This window comes from Vitis riparia, chromosome 2 (assembly GCF_004353265.1).
Source record: "Vitis riparia cultivar Riparia Gloire de Montpellier isolate 1030 chromosome 2, EGFV_Vit.rip_1.0, whole genome shotgun sequence".
Lineage (NCBI taxonomy): Eukaryota > Viridiplantae > Streptophyta > Magnoliopsida > Vitales > Vitaceae > Vitis > Vitis riparia.
This window is the reverse complement of record NC_048432.1, coordinates 12,236,514-12,261,325: the sequence shown is the minus strand read 5'-3', so window position 1 is coordinate 12,261,325 and position 24,812 is coordinate 12,236,514. Positions and strand designations below refer to the sequence as shown.

The following is a 24,812-nucleotide window of genomic DNA, read 5'->3' as shown; positions in this document are numbered from 1 at the left end:
TGGATTGAGATGAGCCACGTGCCATATCAAAAATTTAAAAAAAGTGCAATAAATCTTGACCTGGAATCACTTTTGTCATACGTGTGTCGTTTACGTGTCTTTGTGGTTTTACTTTGGTGAGAAGATGAAACGACGTCGCTTCGACCCACGTCCACCTGTGCCAAGTTGCCAACTTTTGCTCTTTTAATTACAAATAAAATCCGAAAATAGTGGACGAACAGCGAGAACCGCCATTTTAGAGCAGAACTCTCACCTCTCCACTCACTTTCTCTTTCTCTTGCGCTCGCACCAAACCCTAACCCTAATTCTCTGCCTGTATCATCGATTCGTGCGGACATGGCGTCTCTGTCTTTGTCCGCTCCTTCTTACCATGCCGAATCGCTGGTTTCTCGCTACTCGCTCCGCCAGTCCAGGTTTCTCCCCAACGAGTCCCGTTATCGTTTCCAACTCGCAAGCGTCATCGTAAGATATTTTTCTCTTTATCTTTTTTTTTGTTTATTTGTTCGTGTTCGGTCTCTGAGAATGTGGGGATGTGGAAAGAGAAGGTTTTGGATGCTTCGTGTTGTGTGGTTTTTGAGATATGAAAAATTGCAAGGGTTTTTATTTAATTTTTTTAATGTCCTTTTTTACCCACTGATTGGGTGGTGAGGAAGCCGAGGAATAGAAAAAGAATGGATTTTGAGGATTCTTGTTTCGGGCTGGTTTCGTTTTCGAGACATAAAAAAATTGCTAATTTTTTTCATTCGTTTTGTCAATGTGTTTTACTGTTTGGGTGATGAAAAAGTTGAGGAAAAGGGAAACAAGTTGGAACTTTTGGGTCTTGTGTCTCCTGTTTATTTAGTTTTGAGAAACATAAGAATGGGATTTGCTCTTAAGAAAGCCGGAGAGGAATGTGATGTGGGGTTGAGCTGAGTTTTTTTTATTCTGATTTCTCTTTTTCAGAATTTCCTACATATTCAGCAACTAAACAGAGTTTATTTCTTTTCATAGTATAGGTGGGGATCTAGAGCAAATTTTTGTTGTAGTATTTGTTAAAATCCTATTGAGCTGGTGTTTTCTGTTTCAGAAATGTGACATGAATGAATCGTTGAAGTTTGAAAATGGGAAGCCTTGTGTTCCTGTCCTTAATGATCGAACATTTCCAAGCTTTTTGGAATCAAGGCGCATGGAGAAATCAGTTAGTAGGAATAGTGACCGGTTGAAAATATTCTCTGGCACAGCAAATCCCACACTTTCTAAGGTATTCATTAGCCGTATGGAATTTAACTATCTATTTTTTATTTATAGTGAATATTTTGTTGCAGATTTAGGATTTTATGGGAATACACCAGAGTAGCTTTCTTTTTGGATACATATTTATTTGGAATTAAATATTAAAACCCGCAACCCAACCCCAACCGTTTGCCAGCTAATCCTGGCCCAAAGGGCTTGGTAATAGTTGTTTTTTGTGTATTTGCACTTCATAGTGTTGGTACTAGGGAAGCATTACTTATTAACCGATTTGCAAAATTTCCTTGAATTGCTTTTATCGTGCAGGTTAAAGACTGGTTATTTAATGAAATGATGCCACATATGACATGCAAATTGACATCATTCATTTAAAAAAGAAGACTATACAGAATATGTGTTGCAGCAGAAATCCAATTTATTTTGCATGTATATATATGTATATATATATATATACCATATGGCTTATCTTGCAAGTTGAGAGTATACTTAGTTATTTTTTTACCAAATGCTTGATATCCCTTCTTCTTCTTTATAATTTAGTTCTTTTTACTGTATGAATTTTTTGTTAAAACACTTGGAACCATATGTTTGCCTGCTCATTGCCATTTGTTTCCTAGGAAATTGCTTGGTACATGGGTAAGGAGCTGGGAAAGATCAACATAAAGAGGTTTGCTGATGGTGAAATTTATGTTCAGTTGGAAGAGAGTGTTAGAGGGTGTGATGTTTACCTAGTGCAGCCGACCTGCCCTCCCGCTAATGAGAATCTTATGGAGCTTCTAATAATGATAGATGCTTGTCGAAGAGCATCGGCGAAAACTGTCACAGCAGTAGTTCCGTATTTTGGCTATGCCAGATCTGATAGAAAGGCAAGTTTTACTTTGTGCACAACTTTTATAAGATGAACTTAAATGGTTCCAAGGACATGTTGTAGGCATGTATGATTTGATATTTCACTTTTTAGTGGGTTCCCATTGAAGTTGTTGAGGGCTAGGCATCAAAGCAATTTAATAATGTGTAGCTCTTCAATGTTTATTTTCATTTTCTCTAATTAAAAATGTTGAGTATTAGAACTTGAGATTGATTGAGAACCTTGTTCCACATGATTGGTGTTACTATTTTTTTTGAGTTTGTGCTTTAACTGAGAAATGATGGGTTGAACAATCTACGTCATTTCTAAATTGGCTGCTAGAAATTTACATGTAAATTACATCTTCTTCATCTGTATTTTTCTCTTCAGACTCAAGGGCGTGAATCCATTGCAGCTAAACTTGTTGCAAATGTTATCACCAAAGCAGGTGCGGACCGTGTTCTTGCTTGTGATCTTCATTCTGGACAGTCCATGGGTTACTTTGATATTCCTGTGGATCACATATATTGTCAGGTAATTAATTTTTAAGCCATTGTTTGATCCTTATCTTTTTCTGACTCCATATCACTGAATGAAACTACTGTTTGTTTTGTGCACACAAGCCTGTGATTCTTGATTATCTTGCCAGCAAGACAATTTGTTGTAATGATTTGGTAGTGGTCTCACCTGATGTTGGAGGAGTTGCAAGAGCACGTGCTTTTGCAAAGAAGTTGTCTGATGCGCCTTTAGCCATAGTGGATAAAAGGCGTCAAGGACATAATGTTGCTGAGGTAATTTCCACACCAAAACTCAGCCTACATTATCTTTTTCCAGCTTACTCGTTGGATTGCCTTGGTTAACATATTCATTATAATTTTTTTCTTTTGTCTTTTTGTTTTTTGTTTTTTGTAATGAGGGAAACACCACACTTTAACCTCTTTTTGTGCACAGTCACCTGTAAAACAGGTGTATCAGGCAAATCGGGTGTTTTTAGTGCCTTGTGGGAGTCAAACCCAGGATGTCCAAATTTATGATTTGACCCAACCTCACACCCTACCACTGAGCCATCTGTGAGCATCATATTGATTGTATTTTTTAAAGCATTTTCCTCTTAAGAGGTAATTTTGTTCCTTGGCCAATTCTAAACTTGTTGTCTGATGGGCATCAGAACTGTCCTCCTGTGCCAATGGTAAGTTCCACATAACAATTGCAGTCTTTGCTCACCCTTCAATAGGAAATTTCCAACACAACTGCCCTCAGAGATACTTCTATACTGTTTCCTGTCATACTCCCTTTTGCAGAGGATCCCCTTAAAAGTAATGACGTGTCTGCAATTCATGCTCCAGCTTATAAATATTTTTTTCGCTCTACCTAGCCACATCATATCAGACATGAAAATAGGATATGTTTAGGCCCAAGGGGTTCTAGTACTGGCTGATGTAAACAGCCAATACTAGATTTTCATTTTTGGTTCTGATCTACAATAAGTTGGGCTTATTTTTAAAAGGAACTTCTTAAATGTTTTCTGTTACTAGAATATTCTGCAGTTGTATATATTGTTGGAAATTATTGTGTGTTATGGATGCCCAACTCATGTATAGCTGCATTGTTTATGTATCCGTAGTTATTTAGCTTATTTTCAATTTATTATTGTTTATTGGTGGCAGACTCCTCCATCCTTCTCAGGTATCTAAGATGATACATGATCTCCTAAAAAAGGGAGGAACATGGCTTGTTCTAAAGAGGATCCTTATTAATGATCATCCATTGTCATGTCTATCCTACAAATGTGCCACATGTAAAGGAAATGGCTTGGCAATGAACATTATGAGTTATAATCTTGCATCACTATGCACATGGAAATGTCATAATAGAGTTACTTATCCATGCATGAATAGCAGTAATTTTTTATGACTGTATGAATTTATTTTTCAAGTGTACAAATTTATGTTTCAGGTGCTTTTCTTTTCTATAACTTTACCAGGGATTCAAATTCTGGTTAATTAAGTGAATCACTGATATGAACTGTGGTTAATATACTCCAGTATTGGTTGTCCCACTTAATGTCATGAGGATTTTTGGATTAAAATTTCCAATATTGAGTCTGACCAAATGAGTTGGACTTGGCTCATGATGCAATCCATTTGTAGGCCTACTTGTTGTGTTCCTATGGACATTGTTATTAGGTCTGCTTATCTGAACTTCTTTAACAGTTTTAGTGTTGATGAGGGTGTGTTCAGATGAAGTGCATAGACAGTCTTTGTATGGCTAAGTTGGTTAAGAGCAGAATTTAATGAATCTCAGCTGTAACAAGGTCTATTTCAAAATAAATTATCTTGTTCATCTGTCTACCTTTCCTATCAGATGGTCAAGAAATTGATTGATTTGTTTAGTTTCAAGCTTTGAAGATATGGATGGAAAGATGTTGAATTCTTTTCTTTGTTACTTATGAGATGTCATTCCTGGAGTCAAGTCTGTATTTATTGTTTACTTTACAGGTGATGAATCTGATTGGTGATGTCAAAGGAAAAGTTGCAGTCATGGTGGATGACATGATTGATACTGCTGGTGAGTTAAGTCATCTTGGATGCTAGAATACAATCATAAATTTCCTCTTATAGATGAAGACTGCAAAAGTTTTAAAAATAAAAAATGTCAATAAAGAATGAAGAAGCAAATCACCTTCTTAATCCGTTGTTTGTAATGGTGCAAGTATGGTAGGAAATGACCAATTAATAATGCTTCTTTCATTGATTAATAATGATCGTTTTCATATTCACAATTTCCTCTTGATAAATCCATTTTTTTGGCTCCATTTCACCTGTTCAAAATTTCTTGTTCATTTTTTGTATTATTTTTAATCTGAAATTATTATTTCCTGTGTGTCCATTGGGCTTTAAATGATGGACCCAATACACACTCGTGTTCTTATTTTGGATTCAAATAACTTGTGAAGTGCCCATTTTCTGTAGGGACTATTACAAAAGGGGCAGCTCTGTTACATCAAGAGGGGGCCAGGGAAGTCTATGCCTGCTGTACTCATGCTGTTTTTAGGTATTCTCTTCCTCCTGTTTGATCTTTTCTTTCATCTCTATAGATGCTTGGTTGAAAGCTTTGTATCCACTCCAGTGGTGAGTGTATCTCTCTTGAATAAATTTGACCAGTCTGGAACCCACCATCCTCAGCCTTCCCTTCTCATAATCTGGTTTCTTGATTGACCTCATTCAAAGGTGACTAGGCCTGGTGGTTCTGATTTTCCCAAATGTATGGTGCAAAGATGCCCACAAGATTTTCCCCCTTCCACAATTTCTAGAAACAAGTTCAAAGGTCAAGTTTGATCCTGAGCAGGAGAAATGGCAATTTGTCAAACCTAAGAAACCTCATTTATTGGTCAGAGCCCAATTGATTTTCTGGTCTAGATAACAATTTTCATAGTGATCTTCTCAAGGTTTCTGCTCCTGTCTTGCATAGGGATATCGCAAGAATGCCTGCAGTTTTTCTTGATTAGTGCTTTAAGGCGTCTTAAAGTACAAGTGGTTAAAACTTCAAATATGGTGCATTATATGTATTAACAGGTGACCTGTTTGATCTTTATTATTACTTTCTGATTGCAGCCCTCCTGCAATTGAGAGGCTGACAAGCGGCCTTTTTCAAGAGGTGATCATTACAAACACAATTCCGACGCTGGAGAAAAACTACTTCCCCCAGTTGACTGTTCTTTCAGTAGCAAACCTGCTGGGAGAAACCATCTGGCGTATACATGATGATTGTTCTGTGAGTAGCATTTTTCTGTGAAGCTGGATGATTGAAGAATAAAACGGCAATAATACCATTTTAATTTAAGCATTTGATTGTAGAACTGTTCAAAGCTCATCTTGTACCATAGCCCACCGCGCATAGGAGATCCATTGCTTGAGGTGGGGATATGGTCATGGTCATTTTTTGTTGAATGGAAGCCAAATACAAAAAAAAAAAAACAGACTAGGGTTTCAGTCACTGAAAGAGAAGCTGTTTTGTTTAGCATGCGAATTTTTTACCTTTTTAGGACAGAGCCCATTTGATGTTTAGCATGATAGCCCATTGCTCCTTTCCACCTCTGAGTTCTTCCTCATTCCCCAGATGTATTGATGCCCAATGAAAGCTCTTAATCTGTATAGGACTGTAAATGGCCTTCGCCCCATAACATATCAATATTGGAAAAGTGGGTAAAAGTAAAACTCAGAAGTATGAGAAGCTTTGTTTGGGTTTGGGGACTCAATTTCTGTATTTATGGATAAAAGAGTTAAAAATATGAAAACATATTTGGTTATTAATTATTCTCAAAATTGGGTTTTGAAAATTGTTCTAATAATATATTGTTTTGTAAAAATATATTTTAATTGTTTTTATTTGTATTTTAAAGATAATTTCAGAAAATAATTATATAAATGCGGAGAGATTAAAAATAATGCAGTAAAAAAAATATTTTTAAGAAATAGTTTAAAATGTTAAAAAAACAAGTTGATAATATTTTCAAATAGATTCTTTGTTTTAGAAATGCCGTACAACTGTTCTAAAAAATTGTTTTTAAAAACATTTTCATGCAAAACCTTTTAATTCTTTTTGTTTGGCCCTCGTTTGAGTTGGTGAAAAGCTATCTCATGCCTTGCAATTTAGAGCTAATCTTCCCCTGGTGTTGATTTAAATATGGTTTGATTGGATGTCTATTTACTACAAATTAATTTCTATTGATTAAAAAGGGAGCTTTATTTAGAGTTGTAGGGTGTTTAGTAAATTAACTTAATGATTTAATGCGTTGTAATATTTTATTTAAAATATTAAACAAGTTTGGTAAAATAACTTGATAATGTAATTTAAAAATAAAAAATGTAAAACAATTAACTTTTTCTTAATTTCAAATTTTTTTATTTTTTATAATTATCTTATATGCCTATCATATTTTAAATATAAATATTTAACAAATGAATTTATTACTTAAAATTAGCATAAATATAAATATTAGTTAAAATTAATAAAAATAAATATCTCAAGTCAATAAGTTGATTAATTTGATAATTTAAAATAAATATTTAATTAACTTTACCAAATGACCTTAATATTTAAAATAAAAAATAAAAAATAAATTTTAATTTTTGTTTGATTTTAAAATGTAATTTTTTTCCTTTCACTATATTTTTTATTATTAATTTATATTTTAAATATTACAGTAATAAACAATAATATAAACATGAAGAATTATGATCTATTTGGAAGACTGATTTTGAAAATAGTTAAAATAAAAAAATTTCTTGAATTTATGGCAAAACTCGGTTTTCTAAAAATTTGCTCTCAAATTGTTTTTGAAAATATATTTGAGATGTTTTCAATTATTTTTATAATATTTTAATTAATAATTAAAAATATAGATAACATTTTAGAAACTTTTATATCATACTTGAATACATAATCTTTTTTTGTCAAGAATAATTTTGAATTCTCAAATAATTTTTTGTTCATAAAAATAAGTAAGAATTATTTTTAAAAAGGTTAGCAGATCATATATCTAAATTTCATCCAAACATTGAGATTACAATGTGTAGACCCTGCATTTTGCTCGATGTGTTCCCGACGAAACTCTCTTTTTATTTATTTATGAAAAATTGATTTGTTGTTTAGAAAATGACATGGAGTCATCACTTATTCGGGAAAAGCCATCTTTTTCTCAACAATGTCTTTGTCATCACAAACCTCCCTTTTTCTTTTCTTTTCTATTGCAATTTCTGGATTATTATATGACCTTAGCTCCATGGAACAATATGCTACTGCTGAGCTAGCTGGTTCTCCCCGAAATGCGTTGAGGCGCAGCGGTTGACTGGACATCTAGGGGTAAAGCACTGTTTCGAGACGGGGGCTCTGACTGCGTGCCTGTTGAAGAATGAGCCGATTCTGGAGCATCCTCAGGGTTAAGTATTGTTCCTCCAATGATCGTAGTACCAAGTTTTTTGTTTTATTTTTTTTAAAAAAGGGTAAACAAAATAAAAAAGAAAATCCTAAGTGTGACTTCTTATTCGGAAAATGTGGTATATGAAAAACCAAATCGAGGTTCGGGGGTCAGGTTACTTATTGGGAAGGTACGGTAAAGACCATAGCACCCCTTTAAGTCCCTAAAAAATGGATCTCTACTAATAAAATGAAGCACGTGTGACAATTGATTGATTAAACGTGGATACCAAAATATGATCATACACTGAAAGCCAAAACAAAGCGTAGAGAATGGTCAGAGTGAGAGCGGGTACGTACCTTAGCAACAAGCGAATAATGCGCTATCATGAAATGGGGTTAGTATACAAGAATGAACGTAAAATATATCACATGCATTACCAAACATAATATGAAATCACTTATGACACACATGACATTTCACTCAAGTTCATTTTTATTTTAAGTAATACTTCTTTGATGTTGGGCCCCCACCAAAACCCAATTTATCTTTCATGAATTGGTCTCACAAATTCCTTTGTTTTAGAATTATGAAAAAAAAATCATTATTGCTTATGTAAAATAAAGAGAAGTAGAAGATTATTTGAAAACTAGAGTGGAATTAAAACTGTTTCAGAGAAAATTGGATTTTTGAAATTTATTTGAAAATTGGAGTTTCAAAGATTATTTGAAAATTGGAGATTTTGGAAATTAAATTTAAGAATGAGAATTTTAGAAATTAAATTGGAAAGGAATTGGAATTTCGAGATTTATTCGAGAATTGGAGATTTGCAAATTAAATTTAAGAATTGGAATTTCAGAAATTAAATTTGAAAGAAATTGGAACTTTGAAAATTATTTGAGAGTTTGGAATTTTAAAAATTAAATTATGAAAATTGGGACTTTGGAAATTAAATTTTGAAAGAAATTAGAATTGAAAATTATTTGAGAAGTAGAAACTATGAAAATTAAATTATATAAATTGGAATCTTGGAAATTATTCGAAGGTGGATTTTTTAAAAATAAATAAATAAATAAAATGATAAAAATGATAATAATAATAATAATAATAATAATAATAATAATAATAATAATAATAATAATAATAATAATAATAATGATAATAAATAAATAAATGTGAAAATTAGAATTTTGGAAATTGGAAATTAAGTTTGGAAATTAAAAAATTGGAAGTTAAGAAATTGAGAATCAAATTTGGAAATTGGAATTTTGAAGAATTATTTAAAGATGGAATTTAAAATAAATAAATAAATAAAATAATAATAACAACAAAAATAATAACGATTAAATAAATAAATGTGAAAATTGGAATTTTGGAAATTGGAAATTAAATTTGGAAATCGGAATTTTAAAAAAAATGTTTAAGGATGGAATTTTAAAAATAAATAGAATAATAATAATGACGAAAATAATAATGATTAATAAATAAATGTGAAAATTGGAATTTTGGAAATTGGAAATTAAATTTGGAAATCGGAATTTTGAAAAAAATTGTTTAAGGATAGAATTTTAAAAATAAATAAATAGAATAGAATAATAATAATGACGAAAATAATAATGATTAAATAAATAAATGTAAAAATTGAAATTTTGGAAATTGGAAATTAAATTTGGAAATCGGAATTTTTAAAAAATTCGTTTAAGGATGGAATTTTAAAAATAAATAAATAAATAGAATAATAATAATTAAATAAATAAATGTGAAAATTGGAGTTTTAGAAATTGGAAATTAAATTTGGAAATCGGAATTTTGAAGAGTTATTTAAAGATGGAATTTTAAAAATTAAATTTGAAAATAATTAAAGTTTGGAAAGTCAAGGTTAAAATTTAAATTAAAACTGGAGTTTTGGAAAATTATCTTAAGATTAAAATTTTGAAAATTAATTTTTTTTGCATCAAAAGTTGAAGAAAACTAAGAAAAAAAAAAAACCATGATCTAGGCATCACAACGTGTACAGGCACAATAGCATTACAAACCCATTTTTATCTTGCAATAATGTCATACCCACACCACTATCTCATTTTCCAATGCACATATCTGTCATATTCACACCACAAACCCATTTTTTTTATGCATGTAACTGCCATACCCACACCACAAGCCCATTTTTTCAAAATTATAACACAAATTTCACATTTTCACAATTTTCATCCTCTTCAACACCACCACCACCACCACGGACGCATAGAAACAACAAAACCTAGATTACTATATGAAAAAGGAAAGAGATTCTTCTCTCTTACTCTGCCTTCTGCCTATGTATAAACCTCGGAACAAAAAACAATTAGCAATGCCAGAAGATTTGAACCCAGTCCTCTACAGAGGGAAATGGGGCTAAAATTCTAAAGTGGAGTGATAATATTATCGAGTTGGGCCTCAACACAGACTTGAACTCTACATGATACTTGATACCTGAAGCAATGCATTTAGAACCTATGGTGGAGGAGATCGGAGCGCTTGATGGTCCGTGGGGGGTGATGAGTTTGATGGGTGTTAGAAAATGAAGATAAGGTGATGATGGGCATTGGTGGGTAAAGAGAAGGTTTCGGTGGGCATGAGGTGTGATAAATGGAGCATAGTGATAGGTATAATACTTAAGAACGGAGTGAGATGAGGTTTCCATGCATGGGACTAGGAGAACGAGTTTAAATGGATGAGGTGGTGAAATGATGGATGGATGCATAGGTATGTGGTGGGTATGGGAAGAGTGAAAATGGGTATGGGAATGAAGCGGGTTGTTGTAATGGGTGTGATGGATAAGTGAACGGGTATGGGGATGGGTTTGGAGGTTATGATGGATGAAGATTTAGAGAGAGAAGTGGGTTTGGGTTTGGTGGGTGTGAAAGTGGATAGATGAAGGTGGCCATGGCATGGGAATTCATGCACGTGGAGCTCGCATCGTTGAATCACTTTTTCATTTGGGCCATATTTTCTTTGAGCTGCTTTGACTCCTTAGCACATAGTCACAGATGGGGTCTTGAATAGGGCTATCACCATGCTTCCAACCTGGTAATGGGGTCCAGTATGTGGGCCTGAGGTACAACTACTAGGGTGGGGTATGAGATAATCAATGGGTGTAAGGGAACCATAGAGACTCCAACTGCAAACTCACCAATGTGATCCTCTTCTTGTAGATTCTAGCATATCGGGACTGAAAATTGGGTTATGGTCATAAACGGGCAACACCACAAGACCCCAAGAGAAAGGTCTTATCCCCAACTTTGCAAAAAAGGCAGCTTTAGGTGAACCCGCTTTGTCACCCTTCTTAACAAACTATACAGGAACAACTGTTTTCATTGCACCCTTGTTGCTTTTGATGGGAGTGTTAAACATTTGGACGAAGGCAGGATGAACAAGATCCAGTCTTGTGCTTCCAGGTTGGACAACAACATCTTGACAACCTCGTCATTCACTCCCTGGATTTGCACTCTCAGATGGAGATGCACTAACCAAAGCACACCATAGACAGACACCAAAAGCAGAAAAGTATAGGGCAATGACCATTAACAAAAAGAAAGCAAGAATGAATGAACCAAAAGGGCATCAAGCGAAGCCTCATTTCATGAGTTATCCACGGGCTTGCAAGCGGGTTGAGGGACCATAGGTTCATACCAAAAAAAAAAAAAAAACAAGAGTATGAATTCTGGGATATCTCACAATGTAACTAAAACAAAGTCAAGTTACTCTTAAACAAAACCAAGGAAAATAGGTGATAAAACAATGACAACAAATCCATATATATTTCAAAGATCAATGAAAGCTAAACATCTAGCCTGATACCCCTACCCAAAACAAACAATAATATCCATAAATAAGAAGGAGAAGATAATGAACAGAAGCAGTGGTGAATACAGGGTCCTTACCTGAGAAGCCTCTTCTTGAACGAAAGCTCGCCTGACTCCAGGCTCTGTTTTCTGCTCTCTCCAAAAAATCTTTTATCCTCCAACTATTCACCCTCAAACTGGTTTCTTCTCAAGCTCCTTCAAATTTCCTTCCGAACCCTTCTTCAACCTTTCTTGCTCCATTTTCTAGTTTTTTGCCTCTCCCTTGTTTTTGTCTTCTCTCGCAAGCTACTACCTGCTCCATTGCTCCTTGTCCAAGGAGGATGTCATCACCGTCAACCACCACCATGGTGAGCCATGCTCTTTGCCACATGTCCATGTAGTTTGTTCTTGGCAGAAAGGGTCCTTCTACTTCAAAAAATGAAAAAAAAAAAAAAAAAAAAAAAAAACTCTCCCGGGTGGTGTCCACAAAAGGGGTCTACACAATGATTGGTAGTTTTTCATGCGAGTATGGATTAAGATTTCATTAAATATATGTGTTAAGAGTAAATTATGTGATGTTATATAAAGGGTGGTAAAGCCTCTTGGACATTAGTTGAATATGTAACTCGTTTAATAAATAAGTTATTTTTAGGTCATTTTATTTGACTTTAATTAAATCGTTTAATAAACCAACTTAATAACTTAAAGTGATTTAATAATTTAATTTAAGTTATTAAGTAAATTAAATATATTTGATAAAATAATTTAATAGTATGATTTACAGTAAAAAAACAACTTTAAGTAATAGGTAAAATGAATTAATTTATTCTTAAATTTACATATTTAATTTATCCTTTTACTTTCATTTGTCCTAATTAACTCCACAGTCTCCTTTGCTATTCCACCACATTTCCTGTTATTCAACTTCGTTTGCTTTAATTATAATTTATAAGGATAAATATATTAATTTGATGATTTAAAATATGTTTTAAGTTAATTTTATCAAAATAATTAAAATAAAAATTAAATAATAAGTTTTAAGTTAATAACTTAAGTGTAATTTAACTTAAATAATTAAGTAATAAGTATTAAATTTTATCAAACACCTTTAATAATTAAGTTATCTTTGAATTTATGTTTTTAACTTACTATTATTCCTATTAAAAATGCAATGTGAATGGATTGGTCATGACCAAATCTGAACCTAACCTTACGTTAATCTAATTAATTTGACTTTAACTTGATCAAATTAAATCTGAATTTTAAAAAATGAAATTGAGTTGACTCGAGTTATAAGTTGAATTGAGTTGATTGTTTCATATTTCGGGTTATGCTCGTGTTAATAATTAATTTAACCAACTCACACTAATTGCAGCCTCATTCCCATCACAATCTCCCTTATTTCTACCAAATAATCCTTTTTTTTATTTTTTATTTTTTAATTATTATATTTAATTATTTTTATATAATTTCGAAGTTTCATAAACCAATGGTTTACACGTGGCTTGATTGAACATCGCCGCCATACGCCTTTTATTTTGGAAACAATTTTGAAGAAACGAGATTAGGGTTAGGGTTTCACCTATTTGGGCGTATCCCCCGTATAAAATCCTAGTCTTTTAACAACTAAGTCTCCTCTCCATCTCCCCCCACTCCCTCTCTGTATGTTTTACTCTGCAATTTTTTTTTCTTTGCCTGGTTCTGTTCCTGTTTAGATAATAGCCGTGATGAAACTTCAGTTCTGTGTACCAAAGACTCTCTTCGGAGTTGGTCTGTGACGGCAACACAACCCTCTAAGAAGTTCTGAGCTTTTTTTTTTCTTGAAATGTTTTCGCATATAGTGTAGTTTGATTTTAGATCTGTCTTTTCGAAAGCTCATTTGTTGATTTTGGGAGTGTTGTGCGTGGTTTTGAGATGGAAAAAGCGAGGTGACGATAGAATTCATTGGTCTGTCAATCCACTGATATCAACATCAGATGATGTTAAACAATGAATCCCGACAGGTTCTGATCGCCTTGATCTCCCTCTTCTCTCCAACATCTCACACATCCACATCTCATTATCATTTCTTTCTGACACATATTTTCACATGATTTTTTTTCTAATTTTTTCTAGTGAATATTGAAGGTTTTTCATGAATTGGCAACAGAGGAAGTTTATGTACATATAATTGCTTTGAGTGCTAGTGATTTGAATTTGGTTGGGGCAAGTGATGAATCTCATAAACTTATGGGTAATTTGCGTCTGAGTTTTTTCATTGATGCTATATCACCTTGGAGACCTGATGCCGCTTACCTTCTTCTGCTTGTTCTTTTTGGTTGAAATTGATTTGCTTATTATTTATTGTTTGAAGTTTGGTCAAGAACCTGTTTTGGTTTTGGGTGTTCAATTCCATCAAGTTTATATCTGCTCATTTTGATGCTAACATTCGCATTATGACAGGTTTCTAAAATTTGTTTGGACACCTTCATGTTCCTAACTTGGGATTATCTGATTTAGGTTTGAATAAAAACCTCTGTTTGAGTTTCTTGTCAACCATATATTGATCAAAAATGGCTATCAAAATTGCTCTGATGTTTCTCAATCAGTTGTTTAGGAATTTCCTTAAATCTTTTGGGGCTTTAAACCATGGTGTGGTCTGTAATCTCACAACATTTTGTTTTCCACGTGAGGCGAGCACATCTTTGAACAATAGTTCTACAACATGCGGAAAGATAATATTTTGATCGAAAAGGGCCATTTTGATAAGGAACATTTGATGAAAAATCACTATCTTTTCTCTAACAATCAAATATGATTGTATGGAGAAATGTGTGCTGAAGAATATCATAAACTAAACAATAAGAATGATATGGTAGAGTTAAGGAGTCCGTTTGATTGTGTTTTAAAAGAGATAAGCGTGTTGAAGCAATATCAAATGATAGAGTTGTAGGCTGTTTGTCTTTTTAATTATTTGCTAAAAACAATTTGTTTTTAGATTTTAAATTATCAATTTTTTTTAATATTTTTTAATGATTTATTATAAACTTTTTATTGAATAGAAAAAAATCAAAATATTTGGTTTTTTTTAAATGAAAAAATGATATGTTGGTTTTTAATGTGTGGATCCCGTATTTTCACGAAATTCGTTTTTTATTTATTTGGTGAAAATTTGATTTTTTTATGAAAGACTTGGAGTCTTCATATACTAAATATAAGTTTGGGGTTAGGTTACTTATCGAGAAGGTACGGTAAAAATCATAACACTTCTAAGTCTCTAAAAGCAGGTCTTTACTAAATAAGATAAGCCATATGTGGCAATTGATGAGGAAGTTAATGGATATTGATGAAATAATCAAATAATCAAGTGAATCATGTATAGGAATAATAAGTGGGAATGAGATTGTTAGTGTATTATCATGGAAATAAAGTTAGTTAAAGTATAAAATTATCACATACATATCAAAGAGAGAACACTTAAGCATAGATAAGAGAGAAAACTCAAGTGTAGGGTCCTCACCAAAGCTCGATTTATCTTGCATGAATTAGCATCATAAATTCCATTATTTTGGAATTATGAAAAATTTATTCTTGCTTATTTAAAAATTAAGAGGAATAGAAAAATTATTTTAAAATAAAAAAAAAATTTATGAAGGTGTTTGCATGAAAGAAAAGGGGCAACAAGTTTACTGAAGTTTTGAAATTTAGGAATTAAATTTGGAAATTGGAATTTTGAAGAATTATTTAAAAATGGAAGTTTAAAAATTAAATTTAAGAAAATGGAATTTTAAAGAATTATTTGAGAATGAAATTTAAAAATAAATAAATAAAATAATAACATCGACAAAAATAATAATGATTAAATAAATAAATGTGAAAATTGGAATATTGGAAAAAGTTAATTAGTTAAAGGGGTCAAAATAACCTTCATATTTACAAATATAACCCACTAGTCAAAAAACAAAAAAATTGATCTGGTTGAGGCAAAAATGCTCTTCTTTTTTTTATCTTTCCAACACATACTTCTCTTCTCCTTCATTTACAGAACAACTCATATTTTCCAAAAAAATTCTCTCATCTTTTTCTACTTCATTATCTTCCTTTGGTGAATAAAACAGAAATGTCATCTCCTCTTCCGCTTCATTTACAGAACGAGTCCTCATCTTTCATCATTTTCTTCTATTTTATTATCTTCCTTTGATGCACAAAACGAAAATCTCATATTTCCTTAAAAAAAAAACTAGAAATCATCTATTTTATTTTGAATCTTTGGAAAAATTGTTACTCTATTTTTTTTCAAGTTATCTCATATTATATCTTCAAGCACGAAGGAAACAATGAGTTCATTGAAGAGTGATAGGAGAAAAAGATTTAAAAAGTGGCGAAAAAGAAAAAATGTCAATTGCGAACAGAAGAAAAAAGTAAAGCAAAGAAAATAAAAGCTACTGAGCAAAAATCTCAACTATTGTGAAACAGTGAATGTGAACTTAATTGTGGTTAAGTTTTTTGTTAATGGAACTTAACTACTATTAAGTTCAGGTGAAAATTAGGATTGTGAACTTAATTGTGGTTAAGTTCTTTGTTAATGAAACTCAACTACTGTTAAGTTCATGTGAAATATCTTACTGTGAACTTAACTATGGTTAAGTTCTTTATTAATGCAACTCAACTACTGTTAAATTCAGGTGAAAATTCTGACTATGAACTTAATTGTGATTAAGTTCTTTGTTAATGCAACTTAACTACTGTTAAGTTCATGTGAAAATTCCTTGAACGAACTTTTCACTTGTTCAGAACTAACAATGGAGTCTCTATTTTTTACCTATAATGTTGAAGTGAGATTTTGACTTTTCAAGAAACAGAAAGAAATAAAATGATAATATAAAAAGGAAATTGTTGGTTGCTTACATTTTTTTTCATATTTTTGTAACTAAGAATGAAGAATAGATGAAACAATGGTAAAAAGTTAAACTTGATCTCCGTAGGAAAAGATAGAGAAGAGCAACCAATGACTGAATAAAAAAATTAGAACCTAATCCACTATAAAACAAAGGGAAATGGAAAGTTGTCTTAAAGGGAAAAATGAGGGGGGAAAGAGAAATGAGAAGTCGTATGTGTTGGAAAGAAAAAATAAGAAGGACATTTTTGTATCAATCAGATCATTTTTTTTTTTTTGCTTTTTGACTGGTAAGTTATATTTGCAAATATGAGGGTTGTTTTGACCCCTTTAAGCAATTAACCCTTTTGAAAATTGGGAATTAAGTTTAGATATCGGAATTTTGAAGAATTATTTAAAGATGATTTTTAAAATAAATAAATAGACTAAATAAATAAAATAATAATGACGAAAATAATAATGATTAAATAAATAAATATGAAAATTGAAATTTTGGAAATCGATGATCAAATTTGGAAATTGGAATTTTGAATAATTACTTAAAGATGGAATTTTAAAAAGTAAATAAATAAAATAATAATAATAACGAAATAATAATGATTATATAAATAAATGTGAAAATTGGAATTTTGAAAATTGGAAATTAAATTTGAAAATCGGAATTTTGAAGGATTATTTGAAAACGGTATTTTGGAAAACTAAAATTTGAATATTGGAATCTTGAGAAATTATTTTGAGAATGGAATTTCGGGAAATTAAATTAAAGAAATTGAAATCTTGAACATTTATTATGAGAATGAGATTTTGGAAAATTAAATTTCGAAAGTTGGAATCTTAAAGAATTATTTTGATAATGGAATTTCGAAAATTAGGATCTTAAAAAATTATTTTGAGAATGATATTTTGAAAAATTAAATTTTGAAAATTGGAATCTTGAAAAATTATTTTGAGAATGAAATTTTTATAAGAATGCAATTTAGGAGGATGACACATGGCTTGAGGAAAGGCGGGCATGCATAGCCAAACACTCCAACGTATGCTTTATATATAATATCAAATTCAAATCAAGCTTGTGGGATTCCATCCCAAAATTCATTTCTCCATGTGTTCAAGCCTATTCCTAACTTTATTGTGCTGTTTCTAGTACATAACCAACCCATTTTCATATTGCAATAATATCATACCCACACCACTATCCCATTTTCCAATGCATATATCTATCATACTCACACCACAAACCCATTTTTTATGCATATTCAATGAGTGAATCTCATACCTAGGATGTCATTTGTGAACGATGAAGAGAATTGTCTTATATTTCTACCTCCCGAAGTCCAAAAGATGGCAGGGACGATCATCACAGGTGCACAAAGGGGTCGCGACGGAAGGGAATGTGATTAATGGGTAGTGGTAGAAGTGGATTGGTGGGTATTGGAAGATGATGGTTTGAAGGGTAGTGTGTGAATTTGATGAATGGGTAGAAGGCAGTGGGTGTAAGAAAAGTGAGGACGGCCATGCATGCATGGTTCCTATGCATGAGTGAGATTTGAGCAGTGGGGCAGCTGGTGAGGCATCTTGGGTGTGATGGGTATGGTTATATGTAGGGTTATGGGTATGAGGATGTAGAGTGAATGAAGGTGGCCATGCACTTTGGACGTCATGCACGTGGGAAATGGAGCTAAACGGGTAAGGAATGAATGATAGATGGTGGGGGTGATAGGAAAATAGTGAGGGAAGTGGGTGATGGAGGTATAGAAAGATGAAAGGATGTAGTGAGATGGGGGGAGATAGGTGGTTCAATGGGTATGGAAAATGGGTATACGCATGAGGGGGCATGAAAGATAGGTGTGGAGATGGGCAGTGGGTGTGAGGATGTGATGGGGTGAAGCTTTCTTTAAAAAGGAGTAGATAAGGACCGAATACCCAATGAACATGAAGAGACCCATTTCATTTTTCCTTCATTTGTGGGCTCAAAAATTGGTGGATTAAACCAGAAGAATGTTTAAAAAAACAACGAGATACAAGGAGATCCTCAAATATGAAACAAACAATTAAAACACAGTTAAATCTTCCTTTGGTGAAAACGGAGAAGCATGGAATGAAATTACAATAACCAAACCAAAGCCAACTCACAGACGATGTAAAGTAATTACCTGAAAAAGAGATGAGAGAAGTATGATGATATAATGAACGATGAACACAAATAAACTTACCAGACAATGCTTCTCTCGAATCAGAGTTTGCTTAGCTCCCCAAAACTAACTTCCTTTGCTCAGCTCATTTTCCTCCTCCTCCTCCTCCCCCCGTCGCCGCCTTGTCCTTTCTGCCAAGCTACTAAAATATATCTCTATAACAGCAACGAAAATCTCCTCTTTTCTGTAACCAGCAGCATAAATCACCTAACAAATTCCCACTCTTCCACAGCTTAAAAAAAAAACACCCATTTTTCTCTCTGAAACCTCTACTTTTTCTTTTGTTTTTTCCTCCGGTTTTTCGCTCCTATCTAGATGTGTTTTTCTCTTGTCAACTCTTTCTTTTCATGCAAGCTGCTACCCGCTCCCCTATTCCAGTCATGCTTCATTTTTGCTCAGTTATGTCCTCTCTTTGCCCAGCTGTGTCTCTCCTTTTTGAAACAACTCACCCATCAACTACTTTTCTTCCCGTTTTCCATTCCATCTAGCCACCCAAAAACACCTCATTCCCAATCCTCTCTGGCCGCCTAAAACGGCTCATTCTCGGGGTGGTAAGAAAAATGAGAAACTTTCTCCTGAGGGGGTTTACATAATGTTTAATAAAAATAAAATATTAAAACAAATTAATTATCTAATATTTAATAGTATTAAGAATTAAAATTTTATTTAGAATTAATTAAAAATAAATAAATACTACCTTAGAGTCCGATTTTGTTTTTAGAAAATATTTTTAGAATAAAAAAATAATTTTGAAGAAAAATAACGTACAAAATTTGGAAAAGAATTTTAAAAAGTTGAAAAATCAATTGTAGTGTTTTTTGAAGAAGTATTTGATACTTGTTTCTTTTAAAAATTCTTTTAGATAAAACACCTTTGCTTTGAAGAATTTTAATTAAAAATACTTCCGATATAAACTTGAAAAGTGATTCTCCTAAACATATATATATATATATATATATATATATATATATATATATATATATATATATATATATATATATATATATATATATACAAGGAAAACATCTTTACTAAAATCATTTTGAATTTAAACATTCTTGAAATGTGTTGTAGCGATTTTTGAAAGTGTTTGAACATTTTTAGCATTTAAAATTTTTTATCAAAAGAAGTGTATAGAAACAGTTTTTTCAAAATTACTTACAAATAAACTTTTAGCGGCACAACTTTATTGGATTTATTGATTTTATTATTATTATTATTATTATTATTATTTAAGTTTGACAATGTAAAAGTACAAGACTCATGGCCAAGCAAGAAATTAAGGCATGCAGCATGCAGCATGCAAAGAAAATGGGATTTTAAAAAGAAGTTCAACATAGAAAATACATCATTGTGCAACTAAGGTTTGATTAATCCCAATTTTAATGATAACAAAACAAATATTAAAATTAATTATTTATTTGATGATAAAACAAATGTTGAAACTAATGATTTATCTTTAAGTGTATTTAAATAAAAAGATTTCTTTAGAAGCAATTAAAAATATTTCATGTCAAAGGAGAATCAAGAAGAATAAAAAAACCTCAAAGAGAAGAAAAATTAAGATCTATTCTCTAAGGTCTTTTTATAATGTTGTTGGTACACTATGTTTATATTGTATTACATTTTTATTAAAACAACTAAAATTATTTAAATGCCTAAATTGAATTTATTTTTTTTATAAATTAGATGGTTTTAATTTTATTTATTTTATTAAAACCCTAAATCTAAGCCTTTCTAAACTTATTTTAAAGGGCTTGTGAAGTGGAATACAAGTTGTTAGGGGTTTTAGACTTCAAATCGAGGTCATTTATACATTTTCCAATGTAATTGTTGAGGTAAGAAGGAATTGATTGAGCTCAATTGATGAAAGTGCACTTATACTCTCTTTCTCTCTTTTAGTAGCATGTATTCAATTGGTCAAGCCTCAATTGGTCGAGGCTAAACCTTAATTGGTTGAGCCGAATGGGCAACAATAACTCTAATGGCTAGTAGCCAATCGATTGGTGGAACCCAAACTATGTTAACAACTAGTTTAGCTTCCAATTTCTATTCAAAGGCTTCAAACTTCTTTTTTTCAAGAGGGTGGGGGGTTCTAAATCATTATTGAATATTATTTTAGTTTTGTGAGAATGTTTTTAGAGTGCACTTAGCTCATTTCATCTTAGTGCACCATTCAATCGAATAGTTTCCTTGTACACTATTGTGTCAAATTGTAAAATAGGTGTTTCATTTTCATCAAATCTTTTCTTGTATACCATGTGAGGTGAGATCAAGTGTGAGGTATCACTTTACGAAAAAATTTGAGTATGAGGCATCACTTAGGGTTTGCCAAGTGTAGGTTATCACTGGAAAAGTTCAAAAGTGAGATATGTTTTCAAGAAAATTGTAAATGCTCGTTGAAACTAGTTAATTAAATGGTAAAGTTTGAAGGCTTGTGTTGGAAGCCTTATTAGTGGAACCCTCACTTGAATTGGGTTCGAGGAGAGTGAATGTGGATCGGATTGTGCTAAACCACCATAAAAATCTCGAGTTTGCATTATCTCTTTCCCCTACTCTTTTTACCTTATATGTAATTATTTTCTATTATATTTGTAATACATTTACATGTAGTTGTCATTTGCACCATCTTATTTATATTTCTAAAAAGTGACTATCACCTTATTCACTCATCTCTAAGATGATTACCTTAAATCGATTTAACTAAAATGACTACCATACCAAATGAGCAAGAAAACAATAGAACAAAAGAACAAGAATGAATGTAGCTCCACTAATATGGGTATTTGATAAAATACCTTTTTTAAATTTACCTACATAAATTCGAATACTTAGGCTAATATGATCTTATGACCACCTCATATTCTCTTTGGTGTTAGTCAATGTCCATATACCTTGATGACTCTTTTTGCCAAAAAAAGAAGAAGAAGCATTTGGGGCATTCTAAAGTGGCACATTAAGAGAAGTTTTGTGGAGATTAAAATAGACAAAAAATTTAAACAATGTGAAAATCCCTCAACTATCATAAGGAACACTCGATGAATACCATATCCAACTCACACCCCTTTGAACATCAACAAACTATTGAGCATGGGGAAACATCAATTGAAATCACATCAACTATATATGTACAAAAAATATTAACAATAATGATATTAGGATCCTGATCCATAGAAAATGAGGATAAAGACCATATCAAATCAAGATTGATTTAAATAATGCAATCATATACCATCCTAAGATCATTAATCCTGACATAGAGAAAGTATTAGAGGTGTTATATCGAGAAAGTAATAATTTTAAAAATTAATGAAAAAAATTGAGATATCAAATTTTTTTTATTACTTTTTCAAAGCATAATATATATATATATATATATATATATATATTAATAAGATGTTACACTTTTGTATAAAAGCTTCTAATTTTAAAAACAAAATTCACTAGATAAATACTTTTCCCCTTCAAATTTACTTGCTTAAACTTAAAAGTGTTAAGTTCTAAAGTAGAATGACCACTTTACATTCTATTTACAAGATGGGGAATACTTAAAAAAATTTGCTACATAATTTATCAAACATTTTGGTGTTTTTTTTTTTTTTTTTTTTTTTTTTTTTTTTTTTGTAATTTTAAAAGAAGAAACGAATTTACAACTACCAACCATGTTTCATATTTATAGAAATTTAAAATATAATTGAAAAATATTTATGTTTTCTATACATAACAATAGTAAATAGAAGAGGACCCAAGCCACAGCTAACTATATTTCTTAAATACAAAATTATTATATTTTTGTAAATTTAAAAAAAATAAAAAAATAAATACACATTACATCTCGAGATATTTCTCACCTACCAATAAAATGGGGAGATTTGATTAATATATATGGGCTAGGTTGTAAGTTTTAACCTAGCCTAAAAACAAGAGCCAATAACCTTTCCCTTTCTCCGATTTACAATTAATAAATCAATAATTTTAGAGCTTTTGTGGTAATGATTCTAAGAAGTGTTTCTAATTTTTCTAGTACTTGAAATATAATTTTTTTTTTTTTCAAAGACAAAAAACACTTTCTAGAATCATTATCAAACATACCTTCAATATTCACTTATCAGGACCCCATCTAAGGATTCACAAACCTACAATTTTTTCTAACTTCTCCTTCATTCCCTGTGAGTACATTGATGTTTCCCATCTTCACAATTGAATTCACATATGAAGCAAAGAAAAGTTGTTGATCAGAAGCATATGCCCGCACTTGCTCTCTTATCTCCCCTTCAAGATCTTCCCTCACCAACACATTATCTGATTGTAGTAAACCTTTTCCTTCAATAATATTATGGAAGTATAAGTTGTCGAATCTTGTAGGAGTCTTGAAATCAAGTGCTCCCAGTGCATCGTCTTTCCCTGATTCTGGGCATATGGACCGTAAGATCCTTCTAAATGTTGTGTATCTCTTGTAATAATCAAAGTTTTCTTCTGTGCTCTTCTCGTAGATTCTCTGCCTGAAGCTTACGCACCTGGCCTTTCCCATTGTGTGGCTACCTGTTGACAAGCACTGGTAGATGTCAATGTGCTATAGATGTTTCCAAAGAAAAGGAAAGAAAAATTTGAAAGGAAAACATCTATTTGGCTTCTGGGAAAATGGTAGAAACAATCAGAATTATATAGCAAACAACCAAAGGCCAAATGGTTGTAACATTCCAAGCTTTGTGCAAGACTGTATAGACTGCAACATTGATTTGTTAGCTTGGAGGCATAGTTTGATCACTGATGATGTTTGAATACTCACCAGATAAAGTAACCAAGTCTCCTGTGTCGAGACCCTGTTGCTTAAAATTGGCGATGAGTGTCTCTAGTGAGGAATTTGGAGCAGGTATGAACTGGTTGGCTCCATCAAAGCTTGCTTTCAATGAGTCTTTCCTGCCTAGCCAAACCTCCCATCTAGGCCCTCCCCTCTTTTGCAAAAGAAATAGCACATGCAAATAAGAAAGTACATGAAAGTTGCAGAATCATTCAGAGGTTAGAGAGATTGATTAGAATGGTAAATTAAATTGCAGTTGTTGCTAGCTCATGGAGAGAGAGTTGATAGAGATCTGTACCAATACAACAGCATCACGAGCAACTATGGCTAGAATATCAGCACATGAGACTGTGTATGGGCATGCCTCTTCTACCAAGTGCTTGATATTGTCGATCACCCCAAATCCTCGTACCGAGTTCAGGTTAGGCCCAGCTTGTTTTTCACTTACCATATCCCCAAAGGTGTCCAGAAGAATAGAGGCATCGCATCCCTGCCCAGAAAGAAGATAACAAGAAAACCATGGTTGTGATCATCACTGAATAACCAAGAAAAAAACTAGCAGCAGTCTATAAGAAAGGATCCAAACAGTACTCTGTAGTGTTTTGTTTCCAATTAACATGCATGACTGTGTGTGTATGCGCGGAAATGAGATGGAAAGAGAGGCCTGACCATAACAAAACAGTCATGAAAATGTAAGCGAAGGAGTGAGGCAGCCATGCGAGGATCTCTAAGCACTGCAATCTCAACATTACGTCTCACAATCTCTTCGACTAAAGGGCATGCTTCTTTGTAGTAATCAAGAACAAGAAACCCGGCCTCGCTCAAAACTCCAGTATTGCCATGGAATATCAGAACCAGTATACTCAACAGTATTCTCATAAACTCCATGGATGATAACCAGAAAAGCAAAAACCTGTAGGTAATGGGCAAGAGTCAGAGAGAATGGTGTAGGAAAAGAAATTAGTATAAACAACCCTATGTATAGGATATAGGTCAGCAAAGATATGTTTGCTTGCACTGTTTTCCTATGTTTTCTCTTTCCCTCGTTTTCAAACCTACTTAACTAGAATAATTCTTTTAATGTTTTAATCAAAGTTGATACAACTAACCCAACCTAATCTT

At 32.3% G+C, this 24,812-nt stretch overlaps 2 protein-coding genes and 3 non-coding genes across 6 annotated transcripts; 4 read left to right on the top strand and 1 right to left on the bottom strand.

Annotated features, from left to right (window-relative positions):
* The first annotated feature begins 202 nt into the window (after positions 1 to 202).
* Positions 203 to 6,335, top strand: LOC117907687 (ribose-phosphate pyrophosphokinase 1). Of its 2 annotated transcripts, none has more exons than XM_034821323.1 (8): positions 203 to 462; positions 1,067 to 1,240; positions 1,926 to 2,096; positions 2,468 to 2,611; positions 2,701 to 2,868; positions 4,576 to 4,645; positions 5,050 to 5,131; positions 5,692 to 6,335. In XM_034821323.1, the coding sequence occupies exons 1-8, from the start codon at positions 337 to 339 to the stop codon at positions 5,870 to 5,872; spliced, it is 1,116 nt and encodes a 371-aa protein (XP_034677214.1). In that variant the 5' UTR covers positions 203 to 336; the 3' UTR covers positions 5,873 to 6,335. The 2 variants fall into 2 exon arrangements, with proteins under 2 accessions (XP_034677214.1, XP_034677207.1); XM_034821316.1 differs by having other exon boundaries at positions 204 to 462; positions 1,848 to 2,096.
* A 7,205-nt stretch (positions 6,336 to 13,540) lies between these two features.
* Positions 13,541 to 13,632, top strand: LOC117908229. Its single transcript, XR_004650175.1, has one exon. It is a non-coding gene; the product is annotated as a small nucleolar RNA U61 (small nucleolar RNA).
* Positions 13,633 to 13,744: 112 nt separating this feature from the next.
* LOC117908246 lies at positions 13,745 to 13,835 on the top strand. The gene has a single exon (XR_004650178.1). It is a non-coding gene; the product is annotated as a small nucleolar RNA snoR14 (small nucleolar RNA).
* A 186-nt stretch (positions 13,836 to 14,021) lies between these two features.
* LOC117908214 lies at positions 14,022 to 14,114 on the top strand. Its single transcript, XR_004650173.1, has one exon. It is a non-coding gene; the product is annotated as a small nucleolar RNA Z101 (small nucleolar RNA).
* An 8,614-nt stretch (positions 14,115 to 22,728) lies between these two features.
* Positions 22,729 to 24,783, bottom strand: LOC117932624 (peroxidase 20). Its single transcript, XM_034853905.1, has 4 exons — positions 24,360 to 24,783; positions 23,989 to 24,180; positions 23,679 to 23,844; positions 22,729 to 23,431 (listed from the first exon to the last, which is right to left on the bottom strand). The coding sequence occupies exons 1-4, from the start codon at positions 24,576 to 24,578 to the stop codon at positions 23,010 to 23,012; spliced, it is 999 nt and encodes a 332-aa protein (XP_034709796.1). The 5' UTR covers positions 24,579 to 24,783; the 3' UTR covers positions 22,729 to 23,009.
* Positions 24,784 to 24,812: the final 29 nt, after the last annotated feature.